Source organism: Ursus americanus, chromosome 17 (genome assembly GCF_024610735.1).
Source record: "Ursus americanus isolate L20-20 chromosome 17, mUrsAme1.1.p, whole genome shotgun sequence".
NCBI classification, from domain to species: Eukaryota; Metazoa; Chordata; class Mammalia; order Carnivora; family Ursidae; genus Ursus; species Ursus americanus.
This window is the reverse complement of record NC_142143.1, coordinates 9,580,603-9,603,384: the sequence shown is the minus strand read 5'-3', so window position 1 is coordinate 9,603,384 and position 22,782 is coordinate 9,580,603. Positions and strand designations below refer to the sequence as shown.

Sequence of the window (22,782 nt, the reverse complement as noted above, 5' to 3'; positions counted from 1 at the left end):
AAAACATTCTTTTTCCTGCTTTTAAAATTATCATTAAGAAAAAAAATCACAGAACTGACATACAAACACATTCCTATTGTAAAATACCCAAACATTACAGAAGTATGTAGAGTAAAAAAACGTTTTACTCGCCTTCCATCTCACTCCCTTTCCAGAACTGACCCCATTGACTGTTTGGTGTGTATCCTTCCAGACTTTTCTCCTACACGTTTGTACATATACAATGTCCCTCCTGGGAGCCAGGTGCTCTTCTCTGCCCTGATTTAAGGGTCTTTGTGAGTTTTAACTCCTCTAATTCTTGCAACAGCCCTAAGAGGGAGATACGTTATTACTGTTTCCATCATTTTCTAGAAAACAGAGATTCACAAAGGTTAAATAACCTGCCTAATGTCACAATGTGAGAAAACAACGGAGCAGGAATGTAAAGTTGGACAGTCTCACTCCAGAGCCTGTGCCTTTAGGGCTATGCCCTCTCCCACCGATTCGTGCACACACACAGATACAAGGTTGCTTAACGTCCATGCAATCACTCCAAATAATGTATGTGTTTTGCCTTCACTCACAATTCAATTGGTGGGGGAGGGGCGACTGCAACTAGCCTCAGTGCTGCATGAGAAAACGACAGCTTTACTTCTGTGAAAGGCTATTTGACTATTTACCAAAATTTGAAATTTCAATTCTGGGACTCTACCTGCAGAAATACTTGCAAATGAGCCCCAAGATACATACACAGAAATATTCACATGTTCATTCTGATGAAAATACCACTGAAATATTTATCAATAGGGAACAGTCAGATTAATTATGCCACATCCAACCCACAGAATATGATGCAGCCACAAAAAGAATGGGGCAGGTCAACAGCACTGCCTCTGAAGAATCTCCAAGAGATATTTATGCTAAAAATAAATGAGTAAGAAAAAACCCAAAGCAGGTTAAAAAACAGTATTTATGGTATGACCCTACTCACATTAAAAAAAAGAAAACAATAACCCTAAATATATGTATTCTATACTTCTAAATGCATAAGAAAAGTTCTGGAAGGAGACACACCAAACAATTAATGATGGTCACTTCTAAGGAGGAAAATAGGGCTGCGACTTTCACAGTTTACTTACATACTTGTAGATGGTTTGAGCTATTTATTTATTTATTTATAAAGTATTTATTTTTTCGAGAGAGAGACTGTATGAGCAGGGGGGAGGGGTGCAGGAGGAGGGAAAGAGAGAGAGAATCCCAAACAGACTCTACAGTGAGTGCTGAGCCCGATGTGGGGCTCGACCTCACAACCCTGAGGTCCTGACTGAACTGAAACCAAGAGTTGGACACTCAAGCGACTGAGCCACCCAGGCGCCCCAGTCTGAGTATTTTAGAATAAACATGCATGCCTTGTGATTTAAAGTTAAAAAATAAATAAAACAAAAAGATGGACTCAAGAGATGAACTGACCCCAAAAGCCAGCACTGGAAAAGCTGGGGGAGAGGGTGAAGCCGAAAGCTGTGGAGACAATCACCAGCTCAAGGGCCCTGGGGACAGAGGAACTTGGTGGAAAGCAAGCTGCCAAGGGGGACGGGGTTAGGAGATTTAGTTGGGAGTGAACTGGCAGAAGATATTTGCAAAAGACACATCTGGTAAAGGACGGTGACCCGAAATATACAAAGAATTCTTAAAACCCAACCATAAAAAAACAACTCAATCAAAAAATGGGGCAAAGACTTGAGCAGACACCCCACTTAAGAAGATCGACAGAGGGGCGCCTGGGTAGCGCAGTCGTTAAAGCGTCTGCCTTCGGCTCAGGGCGTGATCCCGGCGTTCCGGGATCGAGTCCCACATCGGGCTCCTCTGCTGGGAGCCTGCTTCTTCCTCTCTCACTCGCTTGCTGTGTTCCCTCTCTCGCTGGCTGTCTCTCTGTCACATAAATAAATAAAATCTTAAAAAAAAAAAAAAAAAAAAAAGATCGACAGAGAGCAGGCGGGCGCATGAAAAGATGTTCAATAGCACACTGTCATTCGGGAATTGCAAATTCAAACGACCAGGGGATAGCGCTACAGACTGGTTAGGCTGGCCAAGACCCAGCACGCTGACAACACCAAATGCCAGTGAGGATGGGGAGCAACAGGAGCTCTCACTCGTGGCTGCCGGGAATGCAAAATGGTGCAGCTACTTTGGGAGACAGTTTGGCCGTTTCTTAGAAAACTCAACATACTCTTACCATATGGTCCGGGAACCACGCTCTCACTATTTACCCAAATGAACTGAAAATGTATGTCCACACAAAACCCTGCACACAGATGTTCACAGCAGCCTTATGCATAATTGCCCAAACTTGGAAGCAACCGAGAGGTGAACAGATAAATAAACTGTGGCACATCCGGATAAAGAAATACTACTCAGCGCCAAAAAGAAACGAGCTATCAAGCCATGAGAAGACATGGCGGAACCTTAAATGCCTATTACTAAGTGCGAGAAGCCAGCCCCCTGGAGGGCTCCAATTCTAGGTCATTCTGCAAAAGGTAAAACTATGGAGACAGCAGAAAGCGCAGGGGTGGCCAGGAGCTGGCAGGGGTGAAGAGGAGGAGCACAGAGGATTTTTAGGACAGCGAGCCTCTTCTGCACGATACTGCAAAGGCGGATATATGTCATTGCACTTGTCGAAACTCGAAGAATGTACAGCACAGAGAGAGAACCCTAATGTAAACGGTGACTTTGGGGTGATGATGACGTGTCCATGCAGGTTCATCAGTTGTAATAAATGTACCACTGTGATGATGGGGAGCTTGCCCGTGTGCTGCGACGGGAGTATGTGGGGACTCTGTACTTGCCGCTCCCTTTTGCTGGGGACCTAAAACTGCTCCCAAAAATAAAGTTCACTAAGTCATAAAATATATCTTTGAGATCTCCATTGTGCAAATGTGCTTTCAAATAAATGGGGGAGCTCCCAGGGCCCTTCCTGCCTGGAAGCCTTTGTCTCAGCACCCATCACTCACCAGGATGTTGGCCAGTGGGTTGGGACTCAGATCGAGCTCAGCAATCCTTTGGCTCAGCCGGTGTATGGAGCCAATGAGGCAGGCTGGGGGGGGGGGTCCGCTAAGGAAACTCTCTGGGTACTGATCACACAGGCACAGGGCAGGCTAGCCTGGCCCACTCTCTTTCTGAGCTGTTTCTCCACTGAACTATTTTCTTTACAAACATTCACACTTCTTTTGTCGTTTTAAATGAGTTCCTTTAGGAATTCCAGATGAAAATTAGCCATATCCTAGAAACCTTGGAAAACAGAAAAAGAATCATCCGTTATGCTACCACGCTAACAACTTCTGTTAGGATTTGGGGAGATTTCCTTCCAGTATTTTTTATATACATACCTTTTCGCCTAATTATAGTCTCAGCAAATATCTGTTTTTAGGACTCTGACTTCTCCACTTGTTATTATGATCATTTTCCATAAAGCTAAATAATCCTCAAGATATTTTAAAGGGCACTGTATGAATCCATTTAGAGAGTGCACCTTAATACACTTAACTGTTCCATGGCTATCGAATATTTAAGTTGTTCGTAATTTCTTACAATTAAAAATAATGCCATGATGCTTCTAGTCAGAGAGCTGTTTCCGTATTTTGCATTATTCCTTTAAGGGAGATTTTCAGGTAAGGGATAACTGGGTCAGAGGGTGTCTCGACCTTGTTTATCACTGTTGAAATCTCTGCTCCGCTCAAGGGCCCCTCTTGTTACCCTCTCTACGTTTGCGTTTCTTTCTGTCTTGGCCTCAATTGGTCTAGAATATATCCTCTGTAGAAGACCTGTAATCCTTATCACTCCTCACTGCTTCCCCATCAAGCAGGGTTCACTCTTACTTCCATTACCCTCAAGGGCTCTTAAAGATCAGAGGATACTTGACAAATGACGATGCCAAGGAGGGACATGACAAACCACAGGAAGTGAAATGGGTTAGTTAGGTTGAGATGAGTGAGGAATTAAGAAGAAAGAGGGGACACACTAGAAAAAGGCCCTGGAAAGTGAGTCCCCAGAGCAGACCCTGATGGGACCGCTTGTGCTCATCTCGAGAAGGGTTCCTGAGAGCTGCAGAAGGTGAGGGGATGCAGAGGGACACACGCAGCTTGGCTGGCACCAGTGGAACTTGAAGGTCAATGAGCTCTTGATGAGACGAGCCGACCTGGGCTTATTTATAACCCGAGAGAGTTATTTGCCAGCTGAGCTCTAAGGTCTTCCAGAGATGGGCTTCTGGCAGAAAGTTCAGAGTCAGACGTGAGATGTGGCTCAATGAAGGCAGGGCTAGAGAAGTCCGATGCTGGAAGAGCCTGGGGGAGGCCAGAAAGGGCAAACTTGGAGCCCAGGCAGAAGGGCGGGCAGGTGATGAGAAGAGGCAAGGTCAACTGGAATGAGAACACTAACAGTGTTGGGTCTTCAGCTCACTGATCTGGGGGCAAAGGGGGCTACAGTGGGGCTTCTTAGTTGCTATCTGTAATTCTTTGGAAGGCAGAAGAGAAAGAATGAGACAATTTCTTCCCTATTCTTTCCACAAATATTTCTTCCTCTGGGGCCCTTTCTGATTATCCTAGTACAATAAACTCAAATCACACGATCCGTCACAGTCTCAGATTCTTTTAGAGGACAGGTAGGGCTTAACTGATTGAAAACAACGAACGAGCACATAAGGAAAGGGCCTGATCGTGCGTGTCATGGACGCAGGCACGGGTCCTAGCTCTGTGGCAGGTGCACTTGGCCTGGACTATAGACAGCATCATGGAAGGATACAGGGCGGGTTGTCCTCCAGACTCTTCCTCAGGGCATTCTTTGCCGCATTCCGTGCCACGAGGGGCACAGTCAGGTGCTCATCCACTGGCACCATTGGCAAGGCAGTGACATTGATGACATCCATGTTCCTGAAATGATCCATTGTCCAGTTTCTTGGAAACGGACAAAACAGGGAGTGTCCACTTAAGAGCCTCCCATTTCCTACTCCAGTCTTGTTCAGGCAGCCTCCTGGAAATCACACAGAGCATAGAACCACCTTAGAAAACACAACCCGCGCTCACCTGGTAAAACGTGCTACGTGCCACGTGGGGAGCGGAGCCCATTGTCTGACAAGCCCTTCTGAGGGATTTCAGGCATATTTACTGTTCCTTTCCTGTTGATGCTCCCCCCCCGACCACTGCCATCCCGTTTCCCTTGAATATTGTTTTAGTTTTTCAACTAAGGAGACTAGAGTGATTAAAAGGCCAGGGCTCCAGGCCACCCAGCATACCAGTTTCCAAGTTAGAAAGGAAACCAAACCCCCGTCTCTCTGAGACTCACCTGCCAAGCCAGAGATTTGGATTCGTTTCCTAAGACCCTTCTCAGCTCTCAGATGCCAGGATTCTAAGACCCTGGGCCCATCTCCTCAGCATGAGGGCCCTGACCCACCTGAGGCTTCCTGCTCCTTCCCAGAAAACTGGCCCCATCACTACTCTTCCTCCTGGCTTCAGAACTCTCTGGCTGGACTGCTCTCCTGGATCCTGGCTTATTGGCCAGGAGTTCATACTTCCACCTGTGGCTTTTCCGTGGCCAGAGCCCAGGGGCACAGGCCTGGTTCTAATGAAGTAAAAGACTCAGATCGGCCCTCAGGAAGCTCATATGTGATGGAAGGAGAGAGCAAAGGTAGTTTAGTGCGAGAATTACCCCAGGGGCTCACCACATTGTCTTTTCCTCTCCTTGGGCTCCCGCCTTCTGCTCTGCCTTTCCCCAGCCCTGCATTCTCTATGCCTGCCCCTTTGCCCTTCCTCCTGGTCCCTACTCTGCCATGCTCTTGGTGCCTCTATGGCTTTTTACACGCGGTTCCCTCTAGTCCGTGCTCATCCCACATGATATATCTCCTGGAAAACCTTTTATAAACAGTTTGTTTTTTCTCTTTTTAAGTACGCTCCATGCCTAGCATGGGATCCAACCCAGGGCTTGAACTCATGACCCTGAGATCAAGACCTGAGCTGTGATCAAGAGTCAGACACTTAACCGACTGAGCCACCCACGTGCCCCTCTTTTAGAAAACCTTCTTGAATTAGTCCAGGCCATTAGTGACCCCTCCCCCTTGGGAAATTCAGGATTCTGCTTTCATCTCTCCATTATACCACTGTAATTACAATTCTGAACTGGAATTATTTGCTTCCACATCTTTCTGCATTAGGCAAGTTAATCCCCAGGGATTAGGTACACTCAATATTTGATTCCATTTTAGACTCACTCACCGTTCTTCTTTCTAGTCCGCAGAAGCTTGGGGCTGTCCCAAGTCAGCTGGACGGCAGGAAAGGCTGTCCCAGGCCCAGGTCAATACTATTTCCTCCTTCCAGGTCCTAGCCTTTCTCTATGTAGGCAAGGGGGAGAGGGTAAGGAAGAGGCAGGTGCATTTCAGGGCTTCTCACTTTCCTCCTACCCACTCCCCAGCAGGACTGCAAAACTATGGCATGTTCTCTGAGAAGCAGGCTTAGGGCGACTCTGTCAAGAAGCCTCTTCCTTTAACTTGACATTCTTACTCATGCCTAATGGAAGAATTGGCTATTATTGTGGCTCTTAAAAGAAATGTTTAAAATCTACACTCTGTTTTCTTCTGAATTTTTCATCATACCCTTTTAGGTATTCTCTGAAACTTGAAAAGCTTTTACCATCACTCTTGGGGAGGAAAAACGGATGGAGGAGAAAACGAACTTGCTGAATATCTACCCTGTGGGTCTCACTGTGCTGTGTTGGGGGTAGACGAGTGGAAAAATAACAAACATTCCGCCCTCATACAGCACATATTCTGAGAGCTGACATTTGAATGTCCCCCGTTTAAAGTTAACATGTTAAACAATTTCAAGCATGTTTACATAAGTTAAAATGATGCTGACTTTGGAATCAGACTTTTGTTCAGTTTAAACTTCAGCCACTCAATGACGACTTACTGAGTGCCCAACACCAAGCCACCAGTGCACACTTACTGGGGACAGGGTGCTGACCTAAGCCAGACTTGATCCCTGCCTTAATGGAGCTTATGTCAACGAGGGGAGACATGCGATAATCAGATTATATAAATAGTTGTGAATTATAACTGCAACCACTGCTTTGAAGGGAGGAATGCAGTGCTATGAGATGAACTGATACTGGGTTTGGATCTAGTCAAGGCTTGAAGGAAGAGCCGGAGTTAATTAGATAAAGGGGAGGAGGAAATATCATCCAAGCAGAGGGGAGCAAGTGTAGAAAGGTAGGAAAAGGCTAGATCTGTGTGTCACAGTAGCCACTAACCACATATGACAGCTGAGCCCTTGGAATCTGGTTAGTGTGACTGAAGAACTGAAATTTTAATTTTAATTCATTTAAACTTAAAAACTGAAGCAGTTGATTATATGTTGAAATGATTATATGTTAACATTGATTATATGTTGAAATGATAATATTTGGGACACACGGAGTTAAATAAAATACTCAAATTAATATAACCTGATTTTTTTTTTTTAATCTTTAAAATATGGTTACTAGAAAATTCTAAAAGACACATGTGGCCCCCATATGTTTCCACTGGAGAGTGCTAGATTAGACCGCGCAGTTTGGTTCTAGAACATAGACCGCTCCCCTTTTTAATGCACTGAGGTGTAGTTGGAAGAAAATTGTACTTGCAGCCGGAGGCCCATGGGATCTGGCCCTCACTGGATGGATGGATGACCTGGTGCACTCACTAGGCACCCAATAAACATCCCTTGAATGGCTCTGAGTTTGTTTATTTTTCAAATGGAACCAATAATACACACTGTTAGGACTTCAGGAGATCTGCTGCCCTTGCTCATTGCGCCACCTGGAAGTGGTCCCTGGGCCTCAGTTTCCCCTGCTTTTAAAAGCCGATCAGTGTCGGGACTTGGGGGAGGTGGCAGTCTGCGGAAGAGGGCAGGGCGGTCATCGTCTGTACGTCTTACCTGAAGACACCGGCGGAATCAGACGAACTTGGGGCCGGTTCCGCCACGGGTCCTTCAGCGGACCCCGCAAAGTTCTGGATGGGACATCCGACACCTGTTGCCCCCACATCCACCAGGAAGGGGTGCCCTTTGCTTTGTGGTCGGGGAGGAGGAAGAGGAGGAGGAGGGGCGTCGGGGAGAGGCCCATTTTGCTACTGTGAGTCCTGGCGTTCCCAAGGCAACGCCAGGCGCAGTCACTACTTCCACCTTTCCCACAACAATGGAACCGCGCTGAGCAGCCGCCGCGTCCGCTACACGCCGTTACCACGGTGACGGCCCCAGGTGGCTGGGGAGACCAGACCAATGGGTTTGTGGGGAGGGAGAGTGTAGTTCCTCTTCCCAGTCCATAGCACGGGGAATGTAAGTGACTCCAGGAGACATTCCCTCCGGAGTCTCTTTACTATACCGAGGGCAGTCCTCAAGCGTTTCTGGGGCTCGCATAGACTTCCGTTGTGCACCCCACCGCGCCGGGCACCCCCCACCTCCGGCGATGGTAGAGTCCGGGGCGGGGATGCGCGTGCGCGCACAGGTGGAGGGGGGCGGAGCAGCGCCGGAGTCGTGGTCGCGGCGGGTGACGCGAACCCCTGCAGGCGGTTTCCGGCAGGTATACTTGTGCGTTTGGACCTGGGCTTCTGGGACGCGCTAGGTCTGAGCACAGCGGCGCCGCAGGGCCCGAGGAGGGGTGGGACGCCCGGGCGTTTCCTAGGGGACTCGGGGCTTTCCAGCAGTTGGAGCGGCCCGGGTTCGGGGGACTGGGCGGAGGCTGTGTTCACTCCAGGCCCGTCACCGCCCTTCTCGAAGTGGGTTTCCTCGATTGTAAACTGGGATTGTAATTCCTCCCCGTAAATCGGCTGCGAAGAGGATTAAAGGGCGTGCGTGTGAACGTTTGTTCTTTACCGTTAGTTGAATCCAGCGGCCCGGGGTGGCCGAGTATCTGCCCGGCGCGTACTGGACTAGCTCTGAACTCTTTGAGAATCCAGTGAAAGCCAAAAACTGCTGCCTCAGCTTCTTGTTAGATTAAAATAGGATAATGTATTTTATGGCCCATTGCACACTGTAAAGCATTGCGCAGCGATGAAGTGATTATTATCAGCGCAGAGGAGTAGAGCTTATTTGAAGCCCAATTCCACCACCTTCCCACCGTGTGACTGGGGACAAGTTACTTCTCTAAACCGCAGTTGTCTGATCTTTTGCCTGGGACATACTTACCTCGATCTATTTCTCAGAGTTGTGAGCATCAAATGCCACGGCTTTTTATAAAGCACTGTAACAACCTGTAAGTGGGTACTCTTGTTATCCCTGTTTACAAATAGAGAAGCTTGAGGCCCAAAGACAATTAAGTTCTGGGGTCCCAGTGGGGCTGAGCGGCTGAGACATGACTGGAACCCAGATGTACTCCCTTCACTTTCTTAGAACTGAGCCCTCTTTCTCTTTCTCCAGTTTCACTAGAGAGTCAGCTGCTTTGGGCCAAGGGGCTCAGCTGGGACCTCTGGGTCCACCCAAAGTTCCAGAATCTTAGGGTCTAAGCCAAAGATGTTTGTGTATTATTGGATAAGACTTAAAAAGCATCTCGTCCAGACACTTCCTTTTCCTCCACTGTAATATATGGATGATAGTTCTCTGCTTAAGGGTTATGAGAATTAATGAGGTCATGAGGGAAGTGCCCCTGTTAAAACCCTGAGAAAGAAAGTAACTTGGCCAGGGTTTAGCATGCAGTTGAGGGGCAGAGCCAGACCTGGTACTTGGTCTGTTGTGTCCAAGTAATATGCTTATGTGTAGTACTCTTAGCACAGTTGCAGGCTTTGCAAGAACAACTTGGCCAAGTATTTTTCCTTCAGATGTTTCCAGGTGTTTGGAAGGGCAGGGGCTGCTTTTTAGTTGTTTTTTATTCATTTGTTTTGTTTTTTAATAATTAACATCATTGTAGTAATTTATTAAATCCAGAAGTATATTTCGTGTTTTTTTTTTTAATTTTTAAAAGATTTTATTTATTTGAGAGAGTAAGAGAGAGCACAAGCAGGGGGAGCGGCAGGCAGAGGGAGAAGCAGGCTCCTTGCTGAGCAAGGAGCTCGATGTGGGCCTCAAACCCTGGACCCTTCCAGGACCCAGAGATCATGACCAGAGCCGAAGCCAACCGCTCAACCAACTGAGCCACCCAGGCGTCCCAGTATATTTCTTTCTTAAATTTTATTTATTTATTTTTAATTTTTAATTTAATTTTTATTTTTTTAAAGATTGTATTTATTTATTTGACAGAGAGAGACAGCCAGCCAGAGAGGGAACACATCAGGGGGAGTGGGAGAGGAAGATGCAGGCTCCCAGCAGAGCAGGGAGCCCGATGCGGGGCTCAATCCCATGACCTGAGGACTGAGCCACCCAGGCGCCCCTAAATTTTTTTATTTTTAAGAAGATTTTATTTATTTATTTGAGAGAGAGAAAGAACACGAGTAGGGGGAGGGGCAGAGGGAGCAGCAGACTCCCCGCTGAGCAGAGAGCCTGACATGGGGCTCGATCCCAGGACCTGGAGATGATAACCAGAGCAGAAGGCAACCGCTTAATTGACTGAGCTACCCAGGCACCCCCAGAAGTATATTTCTTTAATATAGTTTGATATTATAACATATGAAATTACTACCACTTGACCACTTTTTACCTATACAATGATGATTTCACTAAAGCCATCATCCTACTCCCGTTCCCACATTTAACCACAGTGAGCTGTTTGGTGTATCTTTCCAGAATTTTTTCTATTTTTTAATGTATACACCTATATTCTTGCCTTCCCCCCCCTTTTCTGTCTTCTCTTATGACATTATAGTATACACACTGTTCTGCATCTTGCTTTCTTAATGTTTAGAGTGTGTTGGAGGTCTTTCCAGGTCAGTCCATACACAGCTGCCTCATTGTTTTTACTTGTCCTGTTGCATTCCATTATAAGAATGTGCTACAATGGATTTGGCTGTACCATCCATTGGTGGGCATTTTGGATTGCTTTTTATTTTTCCAAAATAAAATACTTTTTATTTTACCAACAGTAGGGAACATTTGTATGTACATGTCCAGTTCTTTCTGGAGGATAAGTTTTTAGAAGATTTGGGGGCCAAAAAGTATGCACATTTAAAATTTTACTAGGTTTTGCCTAACTGGGAAAATGACAGCATCTTATGTTTCCACCTAAAGAAAACGGAAGTGTCTTTTTCTCCACACCCTCACCAGCCTTGGATATTATTCATCTTTTAAGTTTTGCCAATATGGTGGATGAAAATGCTTCTTTTTATGATGTACCCCACTCATTATTAATACAGGGGTAATTTGATATATACCTTTAGCCAACTGACCATGGTTGTGGACCTTGGGAAAATTGGCTAACTTCTCCACGCCCTAGTTTTCTCATCTCTGATAAGGATAGGAAAATACCTACCTGATGGGGTTGCTGCAAGGAATAAAAGAAATCTATGAAGCGTGCTCAGCATTGGGCCCTGGTGGCTGTGCAGAGAGTGATACAAGTTTGTGTTACTGTGCTCTTTTCTTTTTGGAGTTAAACTCTTTCTTCCCAGATGTTCCCGTTTCATTCTTGTTCTGCCCTCTACAGACATCAGATTGTCTTCCCTCTTCCACCCTTTTACTTTTCTCCAGCAGAAACAATGCCAGGCCCTTCCACTGTTTTGAATGACACGGTCACGCAGCTTCAGCCTCCCTCAGCATCTTAGTCCCCACTGCTGTCCCATCCACTACCAAGCTGGAAGCATTTTGCTTTGTCCAAGTCCTCGTGTTGTGCCCAGGCCCAAATGCCATCCCCCAGGTTGTGGGTCTACTCTGTTTTTAATTACAAATACACACCAATGAACTTCTCATGAGTACACCTGCTCCAAATATCTTTATTTTTATTTATTTATAAATCATACAGACATGAACTTCTGTATTTTATATTGTGAAACCTCCAAAGAAGCTTCTAGACTTTTATCATTAATTTTAGTGACATTAATTTCTGCATCACTGATGATAGCATGGTTTTTCGTCACGTTCTCATTGAGTGCATGTCGTCCTAATTGTGATGGATTCATACAATGAGTTATCTTTCAATGATAGTTGATACAAACCTTGTTTCAAATGGTCTTGAGAAGTTCTCTTTTTTTTGGCCAGCTTCTTGTCAGATGTGATTAATTCATTTTTTAAATAGGATTTTATTTATTTGGGAGAGGGAGCACACACAAGTAAGGGGAGGGGCAGAGGGAGAGGGAGAAGCAGACTCCCTGCTGAGCAGGGAGCCTGATGTCAGGCTTGATCCCAGACCCTGAGATCATGACCTGAATCGAAGGCAGATGCTTAACCGACTGGGCCACCCAGGCATCCAGTTCATCACTGTTTCTATCTCATAATGTGGTGGAGGAAGATTTTATACGTTGGAGTAGGAAAATTGAGAGCTTTGTTTCCTTCTGTTCATTTGTGCTTTTGTTATGGTTATCTTCAGTCTACAGTTTCTTAGAAGGAATCTTTTTAAACTACTTGTGTATTATAAGTTAAAATTGGATAATATCTGGGAAGAAATGAACCTTGACCTCTGTCTCACACCTTATACAAAAATTAATTCCAGAGGAATCATAGTTCTAAATGTGAAAGCTAAAACAATAAAATTTGCAGAAGGTTATATATATGAAAATATGATCTTGGAGTATGCAAAAATTTCTTAAATAGGATATAAAACACTAATCATTAAATCAAATTGATAGATTTCATTAAAATTAAGAACATCTTTAATCAGAAAGAAACCAATAAGAAAGCAAGAAGACAAGTCCCAGATTGGGCGAAAATATTTTCAAATATCATTCTTTCTCTACAACAAAGGACTTAATATTCAGCATATATAAAGAGCCCTTACAAATCAACAAGAAAATGATAGAAAACCCAGTAGAAAAGTGGCAAAAGACTTGAACAAGCATGTCACAAAAGTGGGTATCTAAATGTCTGATGAGTATATGAAAAGGTGCTCAATTTAATTACTTATTGGGAAAAAGCAGTTCAAGCACACGGTGTGGTACAACTGCATACCTACCAGAATAGATAAAAAAAAGAAATGCCCAAAGTTCAAAACTTTGTACACTGTTGGTAGGACATATAAATTGGTTCACCCACTTTGGAAAACCATTTAGCAGTATCTACTACAGCTGAACATATGAATGCTCGACAGTTCCAGAATTCCACCCCCGGATCTAGAATCAGAGAAGTATACTTACGTGTACAGAAGTACATGTCCAGGCATATTCTTAATATTACTGTTTCTAATTGACAAAAACTGAAAACAATCCAAATGTCCACTCGCTCGGTAGACTATTTCACTGCAATGTGAACGAACAAACTCTAGCTGCACAGAACACAGACCAGTCTCACAAACATATCGAGTGAAAGAAACCAGACCCAGAGGAAGACCTCCTGCATGAATCCATGGATATAAAGCTGCTGGGCGAGGTTTGCAGGGTGATGACATGCTCTGTATCCCGATCTGGAGGGTGGCTGCACAGGGGTGGGGGGGCTGTGCAGGTGTGGTCAAAATTCATGAAGCAATCCATTTACAATCTATGCTTTTCTGTGTTACACATAAATATACGAACACCCCCCAGCCCCCCAAATGGGCAGTGTCAGTAAACCTACTTCACTGGGTTACAATCTGCTGAAAGCAGATGTGTGGTAGTGTTAGCCCTGCCATGTGCTCGGCCTCCTCCTTCCACGGGACACCTCACCTGCCACACAGGACAGGTGACCTTCTGACAGGACTGAGCAAGGGGCACCATTCTCTGGACGTGAAGGATCAATAGAGCTTCGTTTCTTTCAAATGGACTCTGTGCAGGGCCTCTTGACCCACGTGTGATTCTCACCAGCATCCAGGAACAAGCAGGATGGCATTCCCTGCTCTTGACTGTAAATCTGGTGATATCACCTTGTATGACAAAACTTGAAACAGGCAGGTTAGGCACTAACCCGTGGTGACAAAACTGGAGAACCCCACAGCCCTGCACTGAAATGCTAGTGCCCACTTAGGGCCTTAGTCTTTCTTTTTTTTTTTTTTAAAGATTTTATTTATATATTTGACAGAGAGAGACAGCCAGCGAGAGAGGGAACACAGCAGGGGGAGTGGGAGAGGAAGAAGCAGGCTCATAGCAGAGGAGCCTGATGTGGGACTCGATCCCGGTACACCAGGATCACGCCCTGAGCCGAAGGCAGACGCTTTAACGACTGCGCTACCCAGGCGCCCCAGGGCCTTAGTCTTTCTAAACCTCAGCTGTTCCGTGGGGATAACAAGAGGAGTAAACAAAGGGGGGGTGTGAGAGTCGAGGGGTCTCACGCAAGGGGCTCATTGAGCATTCTCCCTAGTGAGCTCTCAACACATGGGTGCCATCACCAGGATTGTGAAGAGCCACGTAGTAAGATGTATGTTTTCATGATTTGAGGACGGGGGCATAAGGTCATTGACCCATCTGTTTGTGACTTTTTCTGACAGTAGAAGGGAGCATCGACCTTCCCTTCATCAGGCCAACGATGCCTCTCTTTGGAAATACGTTCAGTCCCAAGAAGACGCCCCCTCGGAAGTCCGCTTCTCTCTCCAACCTGCATAACGTGAGTATCACCACTGGGGCCCATCCCAGTGTGCGGGGACTGGAGCATCAGGCCTGGTCTCTGATGGGAAGTGGTCCTCCAGAGGCATCCTTGTAAGGAGGACATCCTTCTAATTCATAGTATTGCTACTGCTAAAAACAGTTTTAACCCCGGGGGTACCTGGCTGGTTCAGTCAGAAGAGTGTGCAACTCTTGATCGGGGAGTGAGCCCCACGTTGGGTGTAGAGATTACTTCAATAAATAAACTTAAAAAATATTTTCTTTTAACTCTTGTTTGGAAATCACCATCAGAGCATGTTCAAGAACCTAGTAAGACAGTTGATCTCAGGATAATTTTTGGCTCCAAATGGTATTATCCAACTTGCCTTTGCTTTATTCCCAAGACTTGGCCAGGAATTGGTTTTAATCGTGTCTGAGAATCAAATTCATTCTTAAAGGGTGATGTTTTGCCACCATTAAGGGCATTCAAGGGTATGTTGCAGCTCCTGGATCGGGTGGTTAGCATTTCATGCCTTTTCTGTGACCTGTAGAGCTCCCTGGTAAGCAAGGGATAACAACGTAGGGGGTTATTACCTCTAAAAAGGATTTTCTACTTTATTAAAAATCTATGGTAGGATTATTTATTTATTTATTTATTTTATTTATTTTTTTAAAGATTTTATTTATTCATTTGACACAGAGAGAGAGACAGCCGGCGAGAGAGGGAACACAAGCAGGGGGAGTGGGAGAGGAAGAAGCAGGCTTCCAGCAGAGGAGCCTGATGTGGGGCTCGATCCCAGAATGCCAGGATCACGCCCTGAGCTGAAGGCAGACGCTTAATGACTGAGCCACCCAGGCGCCCCTATAGTAGGATTTTTCAAACTGTGAAGTGCCCAGCAGATGTCAAATAATTCAGATTTCGGCATATAAAGTTTTTCTGGAAAACATGTATAATAAAATGGGAGGTTTCTTCTTGGAGCTTAGAAGTTTTTGTTGTACCTTATTGGATTTTCTGACTTTGAACAAAAGTTACGAAATGTGCCCAGTGATGGTCAGAGAAAAGAAATGAGTGGCTGGGGTCACACAGTTAGCTGGGGAGGTGTGGGGACTGGTGTGCACGTGCTTCCTGAAGCCCCAGGCGGTGTCTCGTCCACAGCTGGATCGGTCAACCCGGGAGGTGGAGCTGGGCCTCGACTACGGAACCCCCACTATGAACCTGGCGGGGCAAAGCCTGAAGTTTGAAAATGGCCAGTGGATAGCAGGTGGGCTGATGTCCTGCCGTGGTGTCTGCCGAGACGGTGGGAGCAAAGCCCCCGCGTAACTGCCACTTCTGTCCTTCCACCAGAGACGGGGATTAGTGGCGGCGTGGACAGGAGGGAGGCTCAGCGCCTCCGCCGGCGGAACCAGCAGTTGGAGGAAGAGAACAACCTCTTGCGGCTAAAGGTGGACATCCTGCTGGACATGGTGAGGAGGGCGATGGGAAGGGTCGCCTAGGCTTTCCTTGGGGGGAGGCTCCACCGCGGGTCATTCCATCCAGCTGATCCCTCTGAGGACCTGCTGGCCCTGGGTCAGTTGCTTTGAACCCGAAGATCCAAATCAGACAGCGTCCCTGCTCTCAGGGGCTCCCGGTCTAGCAGGGAGGTGGGCAGTAAACACAGCAGCAGGGCCTCCTGGGGAGAGCCACGGTTGGAGTCTGCGTCGGCCCGGGCGTCAGCACAGGACAGAGAGACAGTCATTCTGTCGTGTCCGGAGGGTGTCAGAGGAAGGGATATTTGAGCTAAATGTGGAAGGCTAAAGGGAGGAGTGGGGGATGGGATGAAGGCATTCCAGGAAGGCGGACAGTCTGCCCGTGGCTTGGAGGTGTCCCACATCATGCGAGCGCGGACCAGCTGAGAAGCACGCTCTGTGCCAGTCTCGGCTTCTCGTGGCTGCGAAAGACCCTGCAGGCTGCTGGGCTGGGGCTGCAGGTGAGAGCTGACCGGGACGCAGGAGACCCCTTGCTGTCACGCGTTCTGGAGCCAACCCGCCTGGTTCCTTGTGCAGCTCCGCCACTGGCTTTGTGACTTCAGCAAATTAATTCACTGCTCCGTGTGTCGAAATTTAGTTTCTTCATCAGTGAAATGGGCACCAGAATAGGATCCTTGTACTGAGTTAATAAGCTAAGTAAAGCACTTGGAACAGAGAATTGATCAGAAGTGTAGCTTTTTTTCCACGGTAAGCCTACCTGTACTTTGGAGAGTAAAGTTTCTGTCCCTGTCCTGAATATCTTCCACCTAAAGTCCATTGAAAGATCCTAAGGAGGAAAGTGGCATTCTTTTTCAAGTACTTTTCCCCCTAATCACCATTCTGGGAGCTATAGCTCAGAAACAACTCAGACCCTAATTCTTAGCCTCAGGATGGCCCACTGTCCGCCATTTTCATCCCCTGAGGCCTGCTGTCTTTAAGGCAGTGAATGCCGCGCAATCCTAGGTGACCAGAATGTTGTGAGGGTGGACTGTGACGGAGAGGCCCTGGGGGTTCCCCAAGGGGTTCCCATGGTGGAGGGTGTGAGAGAGAGGCCAGGGGGCCTTCCCCCAGTGCACGGAGCTGCCCTCGCAAACGTGACACAGCCCGGAAAGGTCCTTCTTTCTAGCAGCCCGCTGCCTGCCTTTCAGCTGTCTGAGACCACCGCCGAGTCCCACTTAATGGAGAAGGAATTGGAGGAGCTGAAGAGCGTCAGCCGCAGGAGGAAATGAAGCCCCTGAAGACATTCGTTAGGAGAAAAGGAGAAGCCCACCGACCAGAGGAGTGGGACATGGCTGAGGGCTTTTTGTAGCCGAACTAGGGGATTAGGTCCTGGGAGAAAGGGTCATATAACGGGGCCAAAAGACCCTGGCCCGCTCGGGGCGGGGGGGGGGGGTGCAGCAGGAAGGTACAACATACTGGTGGACACCGCGACCCCCAGGCCAGGGCGGGGAGCAGGAATGAGCCCTGGGGTGCTGTCCAGTGGTCACTTCACGTAAGAAGGCGCCTTCCCAGGTTCTGCCTCACTGGCCTGATGCTGCTGCGGAAGCTGCTGGAGTCATGGCGTCACCCCTCACGCTGGCATTTGGGGTGTGGCACCAGCAGTTCCAAAGGGCCCTGTGTTGGGGGCCTCGGATGCACAGCCCTCCCGGTTCTCTGCCCCCACCCCCAGGGGGCTACTCTCTCTGTTCTTTGAAGAATAATTGTTCTCGGAATCCACCCCCTCTCCTAGCTTCAGCTTCTCGAAGGTGGCGGTGGCGGTGGCGAGCCCCAGCCTTCCATGGCAACACTCTTATTTTTGTGCTACTTTCCTGTTTACTTTCTAAAAAATTAAATGCTGGTATGTCATCTGTCTGTGGCCAAAGTGACCGAGAAATGAAAGCAGCAGTTCTTGAAGAAGTCAGGGGAGCCTGGAGTCTAAGCTTCTGTTTGGCTGCCCAGAGACAGTTTTTAAGTTGTGGGGAAATGTCACCCTTGCACGAGAAGCAGTCCCGCTTCCCGGGCATCCGCAGAGGCTGACCGGGACAGGAACAGTCTCTCTGCCCAAATTCCTCTGCAGTCCTCCAGAGATTTGGGACGAGGTCAGACCTGGCAGGGACCAAGTTGTCAAGCAGTCGAGTGTTCGGGGCGGGGGGCTGCATTCCTAGAGAGGGAGTCCTTGCCTAAGTCCTCGTGAGAGCAAAGCTGCTCTGGTTGGAGGAGGGAGTCAGAGGGAACCCAGCTCCCAAAGTTAAGGGGGAGGGCACTGCGATGGGGACAGAGCCCAGAGCTTTAGCCTGGCAGTGGCTACGATGGTCAGCACCTTGCCCTCCTACACCTGTCTCCCTCAGCTCAGCCCCGTGAAGCTGGAACTGTCAGCAGGTGTCCTCAGAGGTAAGGAACCAGATTCCAGGAGGTTCAGAAACTGGTCCAGGATCATACAGCAGAGGTGTGAGAGCCTGCTGACTCCCAGCTCCTGGTGAAAGAGAGGGGCTGCTGGGGGACGGCCTCTAATGGGCCAGCTCAGGGGAGATGGATAGAGGTTCCAGCCCATAAGCTCACTTTCTGATGAAGGGGAGAATAACTCCGAAGAAATTAGAGGATACAAATGTAAATGGGCTGTAAATGCTGCCCCTAATGGGAGCAGCGGCGAGTTAGCTTGCTCCTGGCTCAGCATCCGTAGCAAGGATCTACTGAGTGCCCTCGATGCCAGACACCTGTTGCCAAATCTCATAGAATCCAGGTTTGTTCTCGTCCCCTGCTTTTAGATGAAGAAACGAGCTGCTCTCAAGGTGACACAGCTGGACGGGGTGGAGCCCAGACTGAAACCTTGGGAATCATGAGGGGCAGGTTTGGTTGTCACAATAATGTGGGTTCCCACAGCGCCCTGGCACCAGAGAGGGCTGGAGCCGTTATGTGGGACAGTTCTGCAGTGAAGGAGGACTTTTATTTTGAGCGATAAGGGAAATAAGCTGCTGGTGAGTTTGAGCAGAGGAGTGTTATGATCAGGTTTTTTTTAAGATTTATTTATTTTAGAGTGTGCCTTGGGGAGGGGCAGAGGGAGAGAGAGAACCTCCAGCTGAGTCCCTGCTGAGCACAGAGCCTGATCCCCCCCCCCGGGGGGGGGATCGATCTTTCAACCCTGAGATCATGGCTTGAGCTGAAATCAAGAATCAGACGCTCAACCGACAGCCACCCAGGTGTCCCGATCAATTTGTGTTCGCTGATGGATGTGAGAAAAAGGGAAAGGAGAAAAGAGGAAGGTGGCCACATCTCACCACCCCAACCCTTGTATTTTTCCCAACGAGATATTATCTACTTTCAAGTTCTTACCTTTCTAGTCAGATACATCCTTCAGGCTCTGGTTAAAATTCCTCCTCCTTCAAGGTCTTTATGAACCAAACCTGCTACTTAGGGGCCATAGTGCCATCTGTGTGACGTTATCTCTTGTGATACCACAACAATTTTGTCAATTTCTGCGCTGCGTGTTGGGTTAGTGGGAGCTGTTACTGGGGAGCTGCACGAAAGTTCTGGGGGCATCAGCGAGTGAGTGCGGCTTTAGAGGCAGTCAGAGGGAGGATTAGAGGCAGTCAGAGGGAGTCATCTAGTCCTACAGGCCTGCAAGGGACTCCACCAGCCAGTTGTGCGGATCGGGCTAATGTCTGTTTTGTATGGGAGGGCTTACAGCTTTTCTAAGATTCTCAAAGGGATCTATGCCTGCCCACTGACCCACAGCAAGAACTGCTGTATCACCAATCTCACATTCTGACAGAACAGAAACAGGAAAGGCAAAATCGTGGACTTGAGGGATGGGGTAGGAGAGGAGCCAGAGGCTGGGGTTCTAGAACACCCCATCTCCATCTAGACGGCATAGTCAGCTCTGCACCTGCCTGGGGCATCCACACTCACTTGTTAGCACCTTTACTTGTCTCCTTACCCTTCCTTCCACAGTGCCCCCTGGCCTGGCATCATTCTTGCCTTCCGTCGTCTTTGCTGCCTCTCAGCGTCTCTCCTTGAAACCTTCAGTGAAGCCGCTCTTCTCTGAGTTCCCTTCTTCCTCTCCAGCAGCTCCTCCTTGAAACTCTTGAGGCTCCCCTTCCCCTCTATCTCTTTTCTTTTCTTTTCTTTTAGTTCCTGTTTTCTATTTGTCTTTAAAATGTTTTCTATCGTGGCAAAATACACATAATGTAAAATTTACCATTTTTAATTAGTTCGGTGGTAACGAATACATTCATAATGTTGTGCGCCCATCACCACCATCCGTCTCCAGACGCTTCATCTTATAAAGCTGAAACTCTACCCATCAAGGAGTAACTTCCCATTTTGTAACTGAACCCAAGTTCAAGTGCCCGACATGCGGTGAAGCTGATCACTGAGATAGACCTCGAGTGTACAGTAAGGCAAGGGTTTATTCTGGTAGCCAAATGAGCTGGGAAGATAAGCTTCAAGTCTGCCTCCCTGAAGCAGGAGGGCCAGGGGTTTTTAAAAGCAAGTGGAAAAAGGTCTGAGTAAAGCGGGAGAGGAGCTATGTGACTCAAAATCAGATAAAGGCGGTTACAAAGTGAGGGAGGGTTAACCGCATTGTGTTGGGCTCTATGGGGAGGGAGATCAGTGTCCTGACTGGGTCCAGCTGGCTTCTGGATGAAACCCTGAGTTTCTGCAAAACAACTAAATTCACAGTTGGTTATCACGGTGTCAGGCATGAATATTATCTTCTAGAAACATGGTGGCAGACAGCATTCTGAGAACAAGCAGCTGTGGGGAGAAGTCGTAGCTGCCCTAGCTGCACTGTTACCTTTTTGGTTATCGGTTTCGGTTTCCCCTCCCCAGCCCCTGGCAACCACCTGTCTACTGTCTACGAGTGCCAGCAAGTACTCGCTGACCTTTAAATGTCTGATTCCACAGGGTCCTGGCCTCTGGGCTACCTTCTCACTCTGCCTTTTCTAGACCATCGCATCTCTCCCAAGGCTTTTAATACTCTGTACTGTATGATTCCCTTTTTTTTTTTTTATCCCTCCACAGTGATAGAATGGTCGAAAGTTTTTTTATTCTTAAAAATAGGGTGTTGTTTTTTTGTTTTTTCAGATCATGTATTGCTCTTGTGAATACAAACAAAATTAGTTGGTTGAAGGTTTCCTAAAACGTCTCCCCATTAGTATTGTGACTTTCCACTTGGAGGCATTAATGCCTGTACCTTCCACGTAAGACTGTCTTCTCTAGGGGCCCCTGTCTGGCTCACTTGGTAGAGTATGCAACTCTTGATCTCAGGGTTGTGAATTCAAGCCCCAGGTTGGGTGTGGAGCCTACTTAAAAAAAGAAAAAAGAAAAAAAAAGACTGCCTTCTCTCCCTTCAAGACTCAACACTACCAGCATTTCCTAAAAGAGCCCACAAAAGAATTGAAAGCCATCATTACTGGGCTCTTAAGCTGCCCTTGTATTTATATAGCGCTAGCCAACGTAAATAATTTTAACAAATGCAAAAAGGCGTAATTCATAAGTGTACAGGCTAATAGATTGTCCAAAATGAACATCCCAGGTAAACACCACCCTGGTCAAGAAAGAATACTTTACCAACACCCCAGAAGCCACTCTCCTGCCCCTTACCAAATATTCCCTCCGATGTATGCAAAGGGAATCAGTAATCCACACCAAAGATTGGTTTTGCCGGTTTTTGAACTTTATGTAATGGAATAATACAGTAAGCACCCTTTTGAGACATAAAAACTTTCTATAGTGAGTGCTGCCCTGTTCGGAGCTGAAAAGGACCAAGGATTGTTACAGGAGGAAGTGCAAACGTACCTGCCCCTCCTTATGTAAGCATAGGACGAAGGACATGGTCCTGCATCAGAGACCTGGACTCTTCAGTCCTGAGATTCTGATTCCATGGTCAGCTGGCCAAAGCGTTTATCAAATTACTCGTGTATTAAGAACTTGTGTGAGGGGCACCTGGGTGGCTCAGTCGGTTAGGGGTCTGCCTTCAGCTCAGGTCATGATCTCAGGGTCCTGGGGTCCAGCCTGCTCAGCAGGGAATCTGCTTCTCCCTCTCCCTCTGCCCCCGCCCCTGCTTGTGCACGCGCTGTCTTTCAAATAAATAAATAAAATTAAAAAAAAAAACAAAACACCTGTGTGGCACATTATAAAAAGAAGCATCTAATCCAGCAAAGCAAAAAATTAAAATATGGATACACTTCCATTTATAATTGTGAAAGTGTATGATGTAATTTCGAGGGCAACTATCTAATATCTAGCAAAGTACTAAATGTTCATACTTTTTGGCCAGCGAACTTGTAGAAATCCATCCTCCAGAAAGACTTCCCGTGCACCTCTATACTGTGCCTCAACTTCCTCATTTCTAAACCAGGGACGATAGTACATACCTCAGTGGGTTGCTGTGACGATTAAATGAGTACACAACACACAATACCTGGTACTCAAGTATTTAAGTGCTAACTCTTGACTTTGTCTTAGTACATTGGTACTGTTCACTCGATGTTTTCCCAAAAGACCAATAAACCTCCAAATACCTAACTCCAACCATATAACACACCCCTCGGGGAAATGAGACTGGATTGCTGTTTGTCGCAGTGTGACCCCTGGGAGCTCATTAAAATGCAGGTTTCTAGGCCCACACTAAACCAAAGAGAATTACCGCGGAAGCACCGCGACTCTGTACTTGGACCAAGGTATTTCTTACTCGGCCGAAAGCCGAAGTCAGCCGGCCAGAAGGCGTCGCT

General features: G+C 47.2%; 2 protein-coding genes across 3 annotated transcripts in view; one reads left to right on the top strand and one right to left on the bottom strand.

The window, feature by feature from the left end:
* FAM227A (family with sequence similarity 227 member A) overlaps nt 1–8,287 on the bottom strand; it is an 86,217-nt gene extending 77,930 nt beyond the window's left edge. The window contains exons 1-4 of the mRNA XM_087868702.1: nt 7,938–8,287; nt 6,240–6,355; nt 4,774–5,001; nt 3,000–3,070 (exon numbers count right to left, since the gene is read on the bottom strand). Of these exons, the coding sequence (XP_087724828.1) occupies nt 3,000–3,070; nt 4,774–4,915 (213 nt within the window). The 5' untranslated portion in view covers nt 4,916–5,001; nt 6,240–6,355; nt 7,938–8,287. The remainder of the gene's footprint in view (nt 1–2,999; nt 3,071–4,773; nt 5,002–6,239; nt 6,356–7,937) is intronic.
* A 224-nt stretch (nt 8,288–8,511) lies between these two features.
* On the top strand, nt 8,512–22,740 carry CBY1 (chibby 1, beta catenin antagonist). 2 transcript variants are annotated; one of them, XM_045779994.2, is made up of 5 exons: nt 8,512–8,580; nt 14,473–14,588; nt 15,723–15,828; nt 15,912–16,030; nt 17,221–22,740. In XM_045779994.2, exons 2-5 carry the CDS (start codon nt 14,511–14,513, stop codon nt 17,299–17,301), a joined length of 384 nt encoding a protein of 127 aa, XP_045635950.1. In that variant the 5' UTR covers nt 8,512–8,580; nt 14,473–14,510; the 3' UTR covers nt 17,302–22,740. The 2 variants fall into 2 exon arrangements, with proteins under 2 accessions (XP_045635950.1, XP_045635949.1); XM_045779993.2 differs by having other exon boundaries at nt 8,515–8,580; nt 14,476–14,588.
* The last annotated feature ends 42 nt before the right edge of the window (nt 22,741–22,782 follow it).

What these genes read in the sequence shown, in the direction of transcription:
- CBY1 (XM_045779994.2), top strand. Translation starts at nt 14,511, where the DNA reads ATGCCTCTCTTTGGAAATACGTTCAGTCCCAAGAAGACGCCCCCTCGG. An exon ending in CTCTCTCCAACCTGCATAAC is followed by an intron (nt 14,589 to 15,722) that starts GTGAGTATCACC and finishes TCTCGTCCACAG; the next exon opens with CTGGATCGGTCAACCCGGGA. An exon ending in TGGACATCCTGCTGGACATG is followed by an intron (nt 16,031 to 17,220) that starts GTGAGGAGGGCG and finishes CCTGCCTTTCAG; the next exon opens with CTGTCTGAGACCACCGCCGA.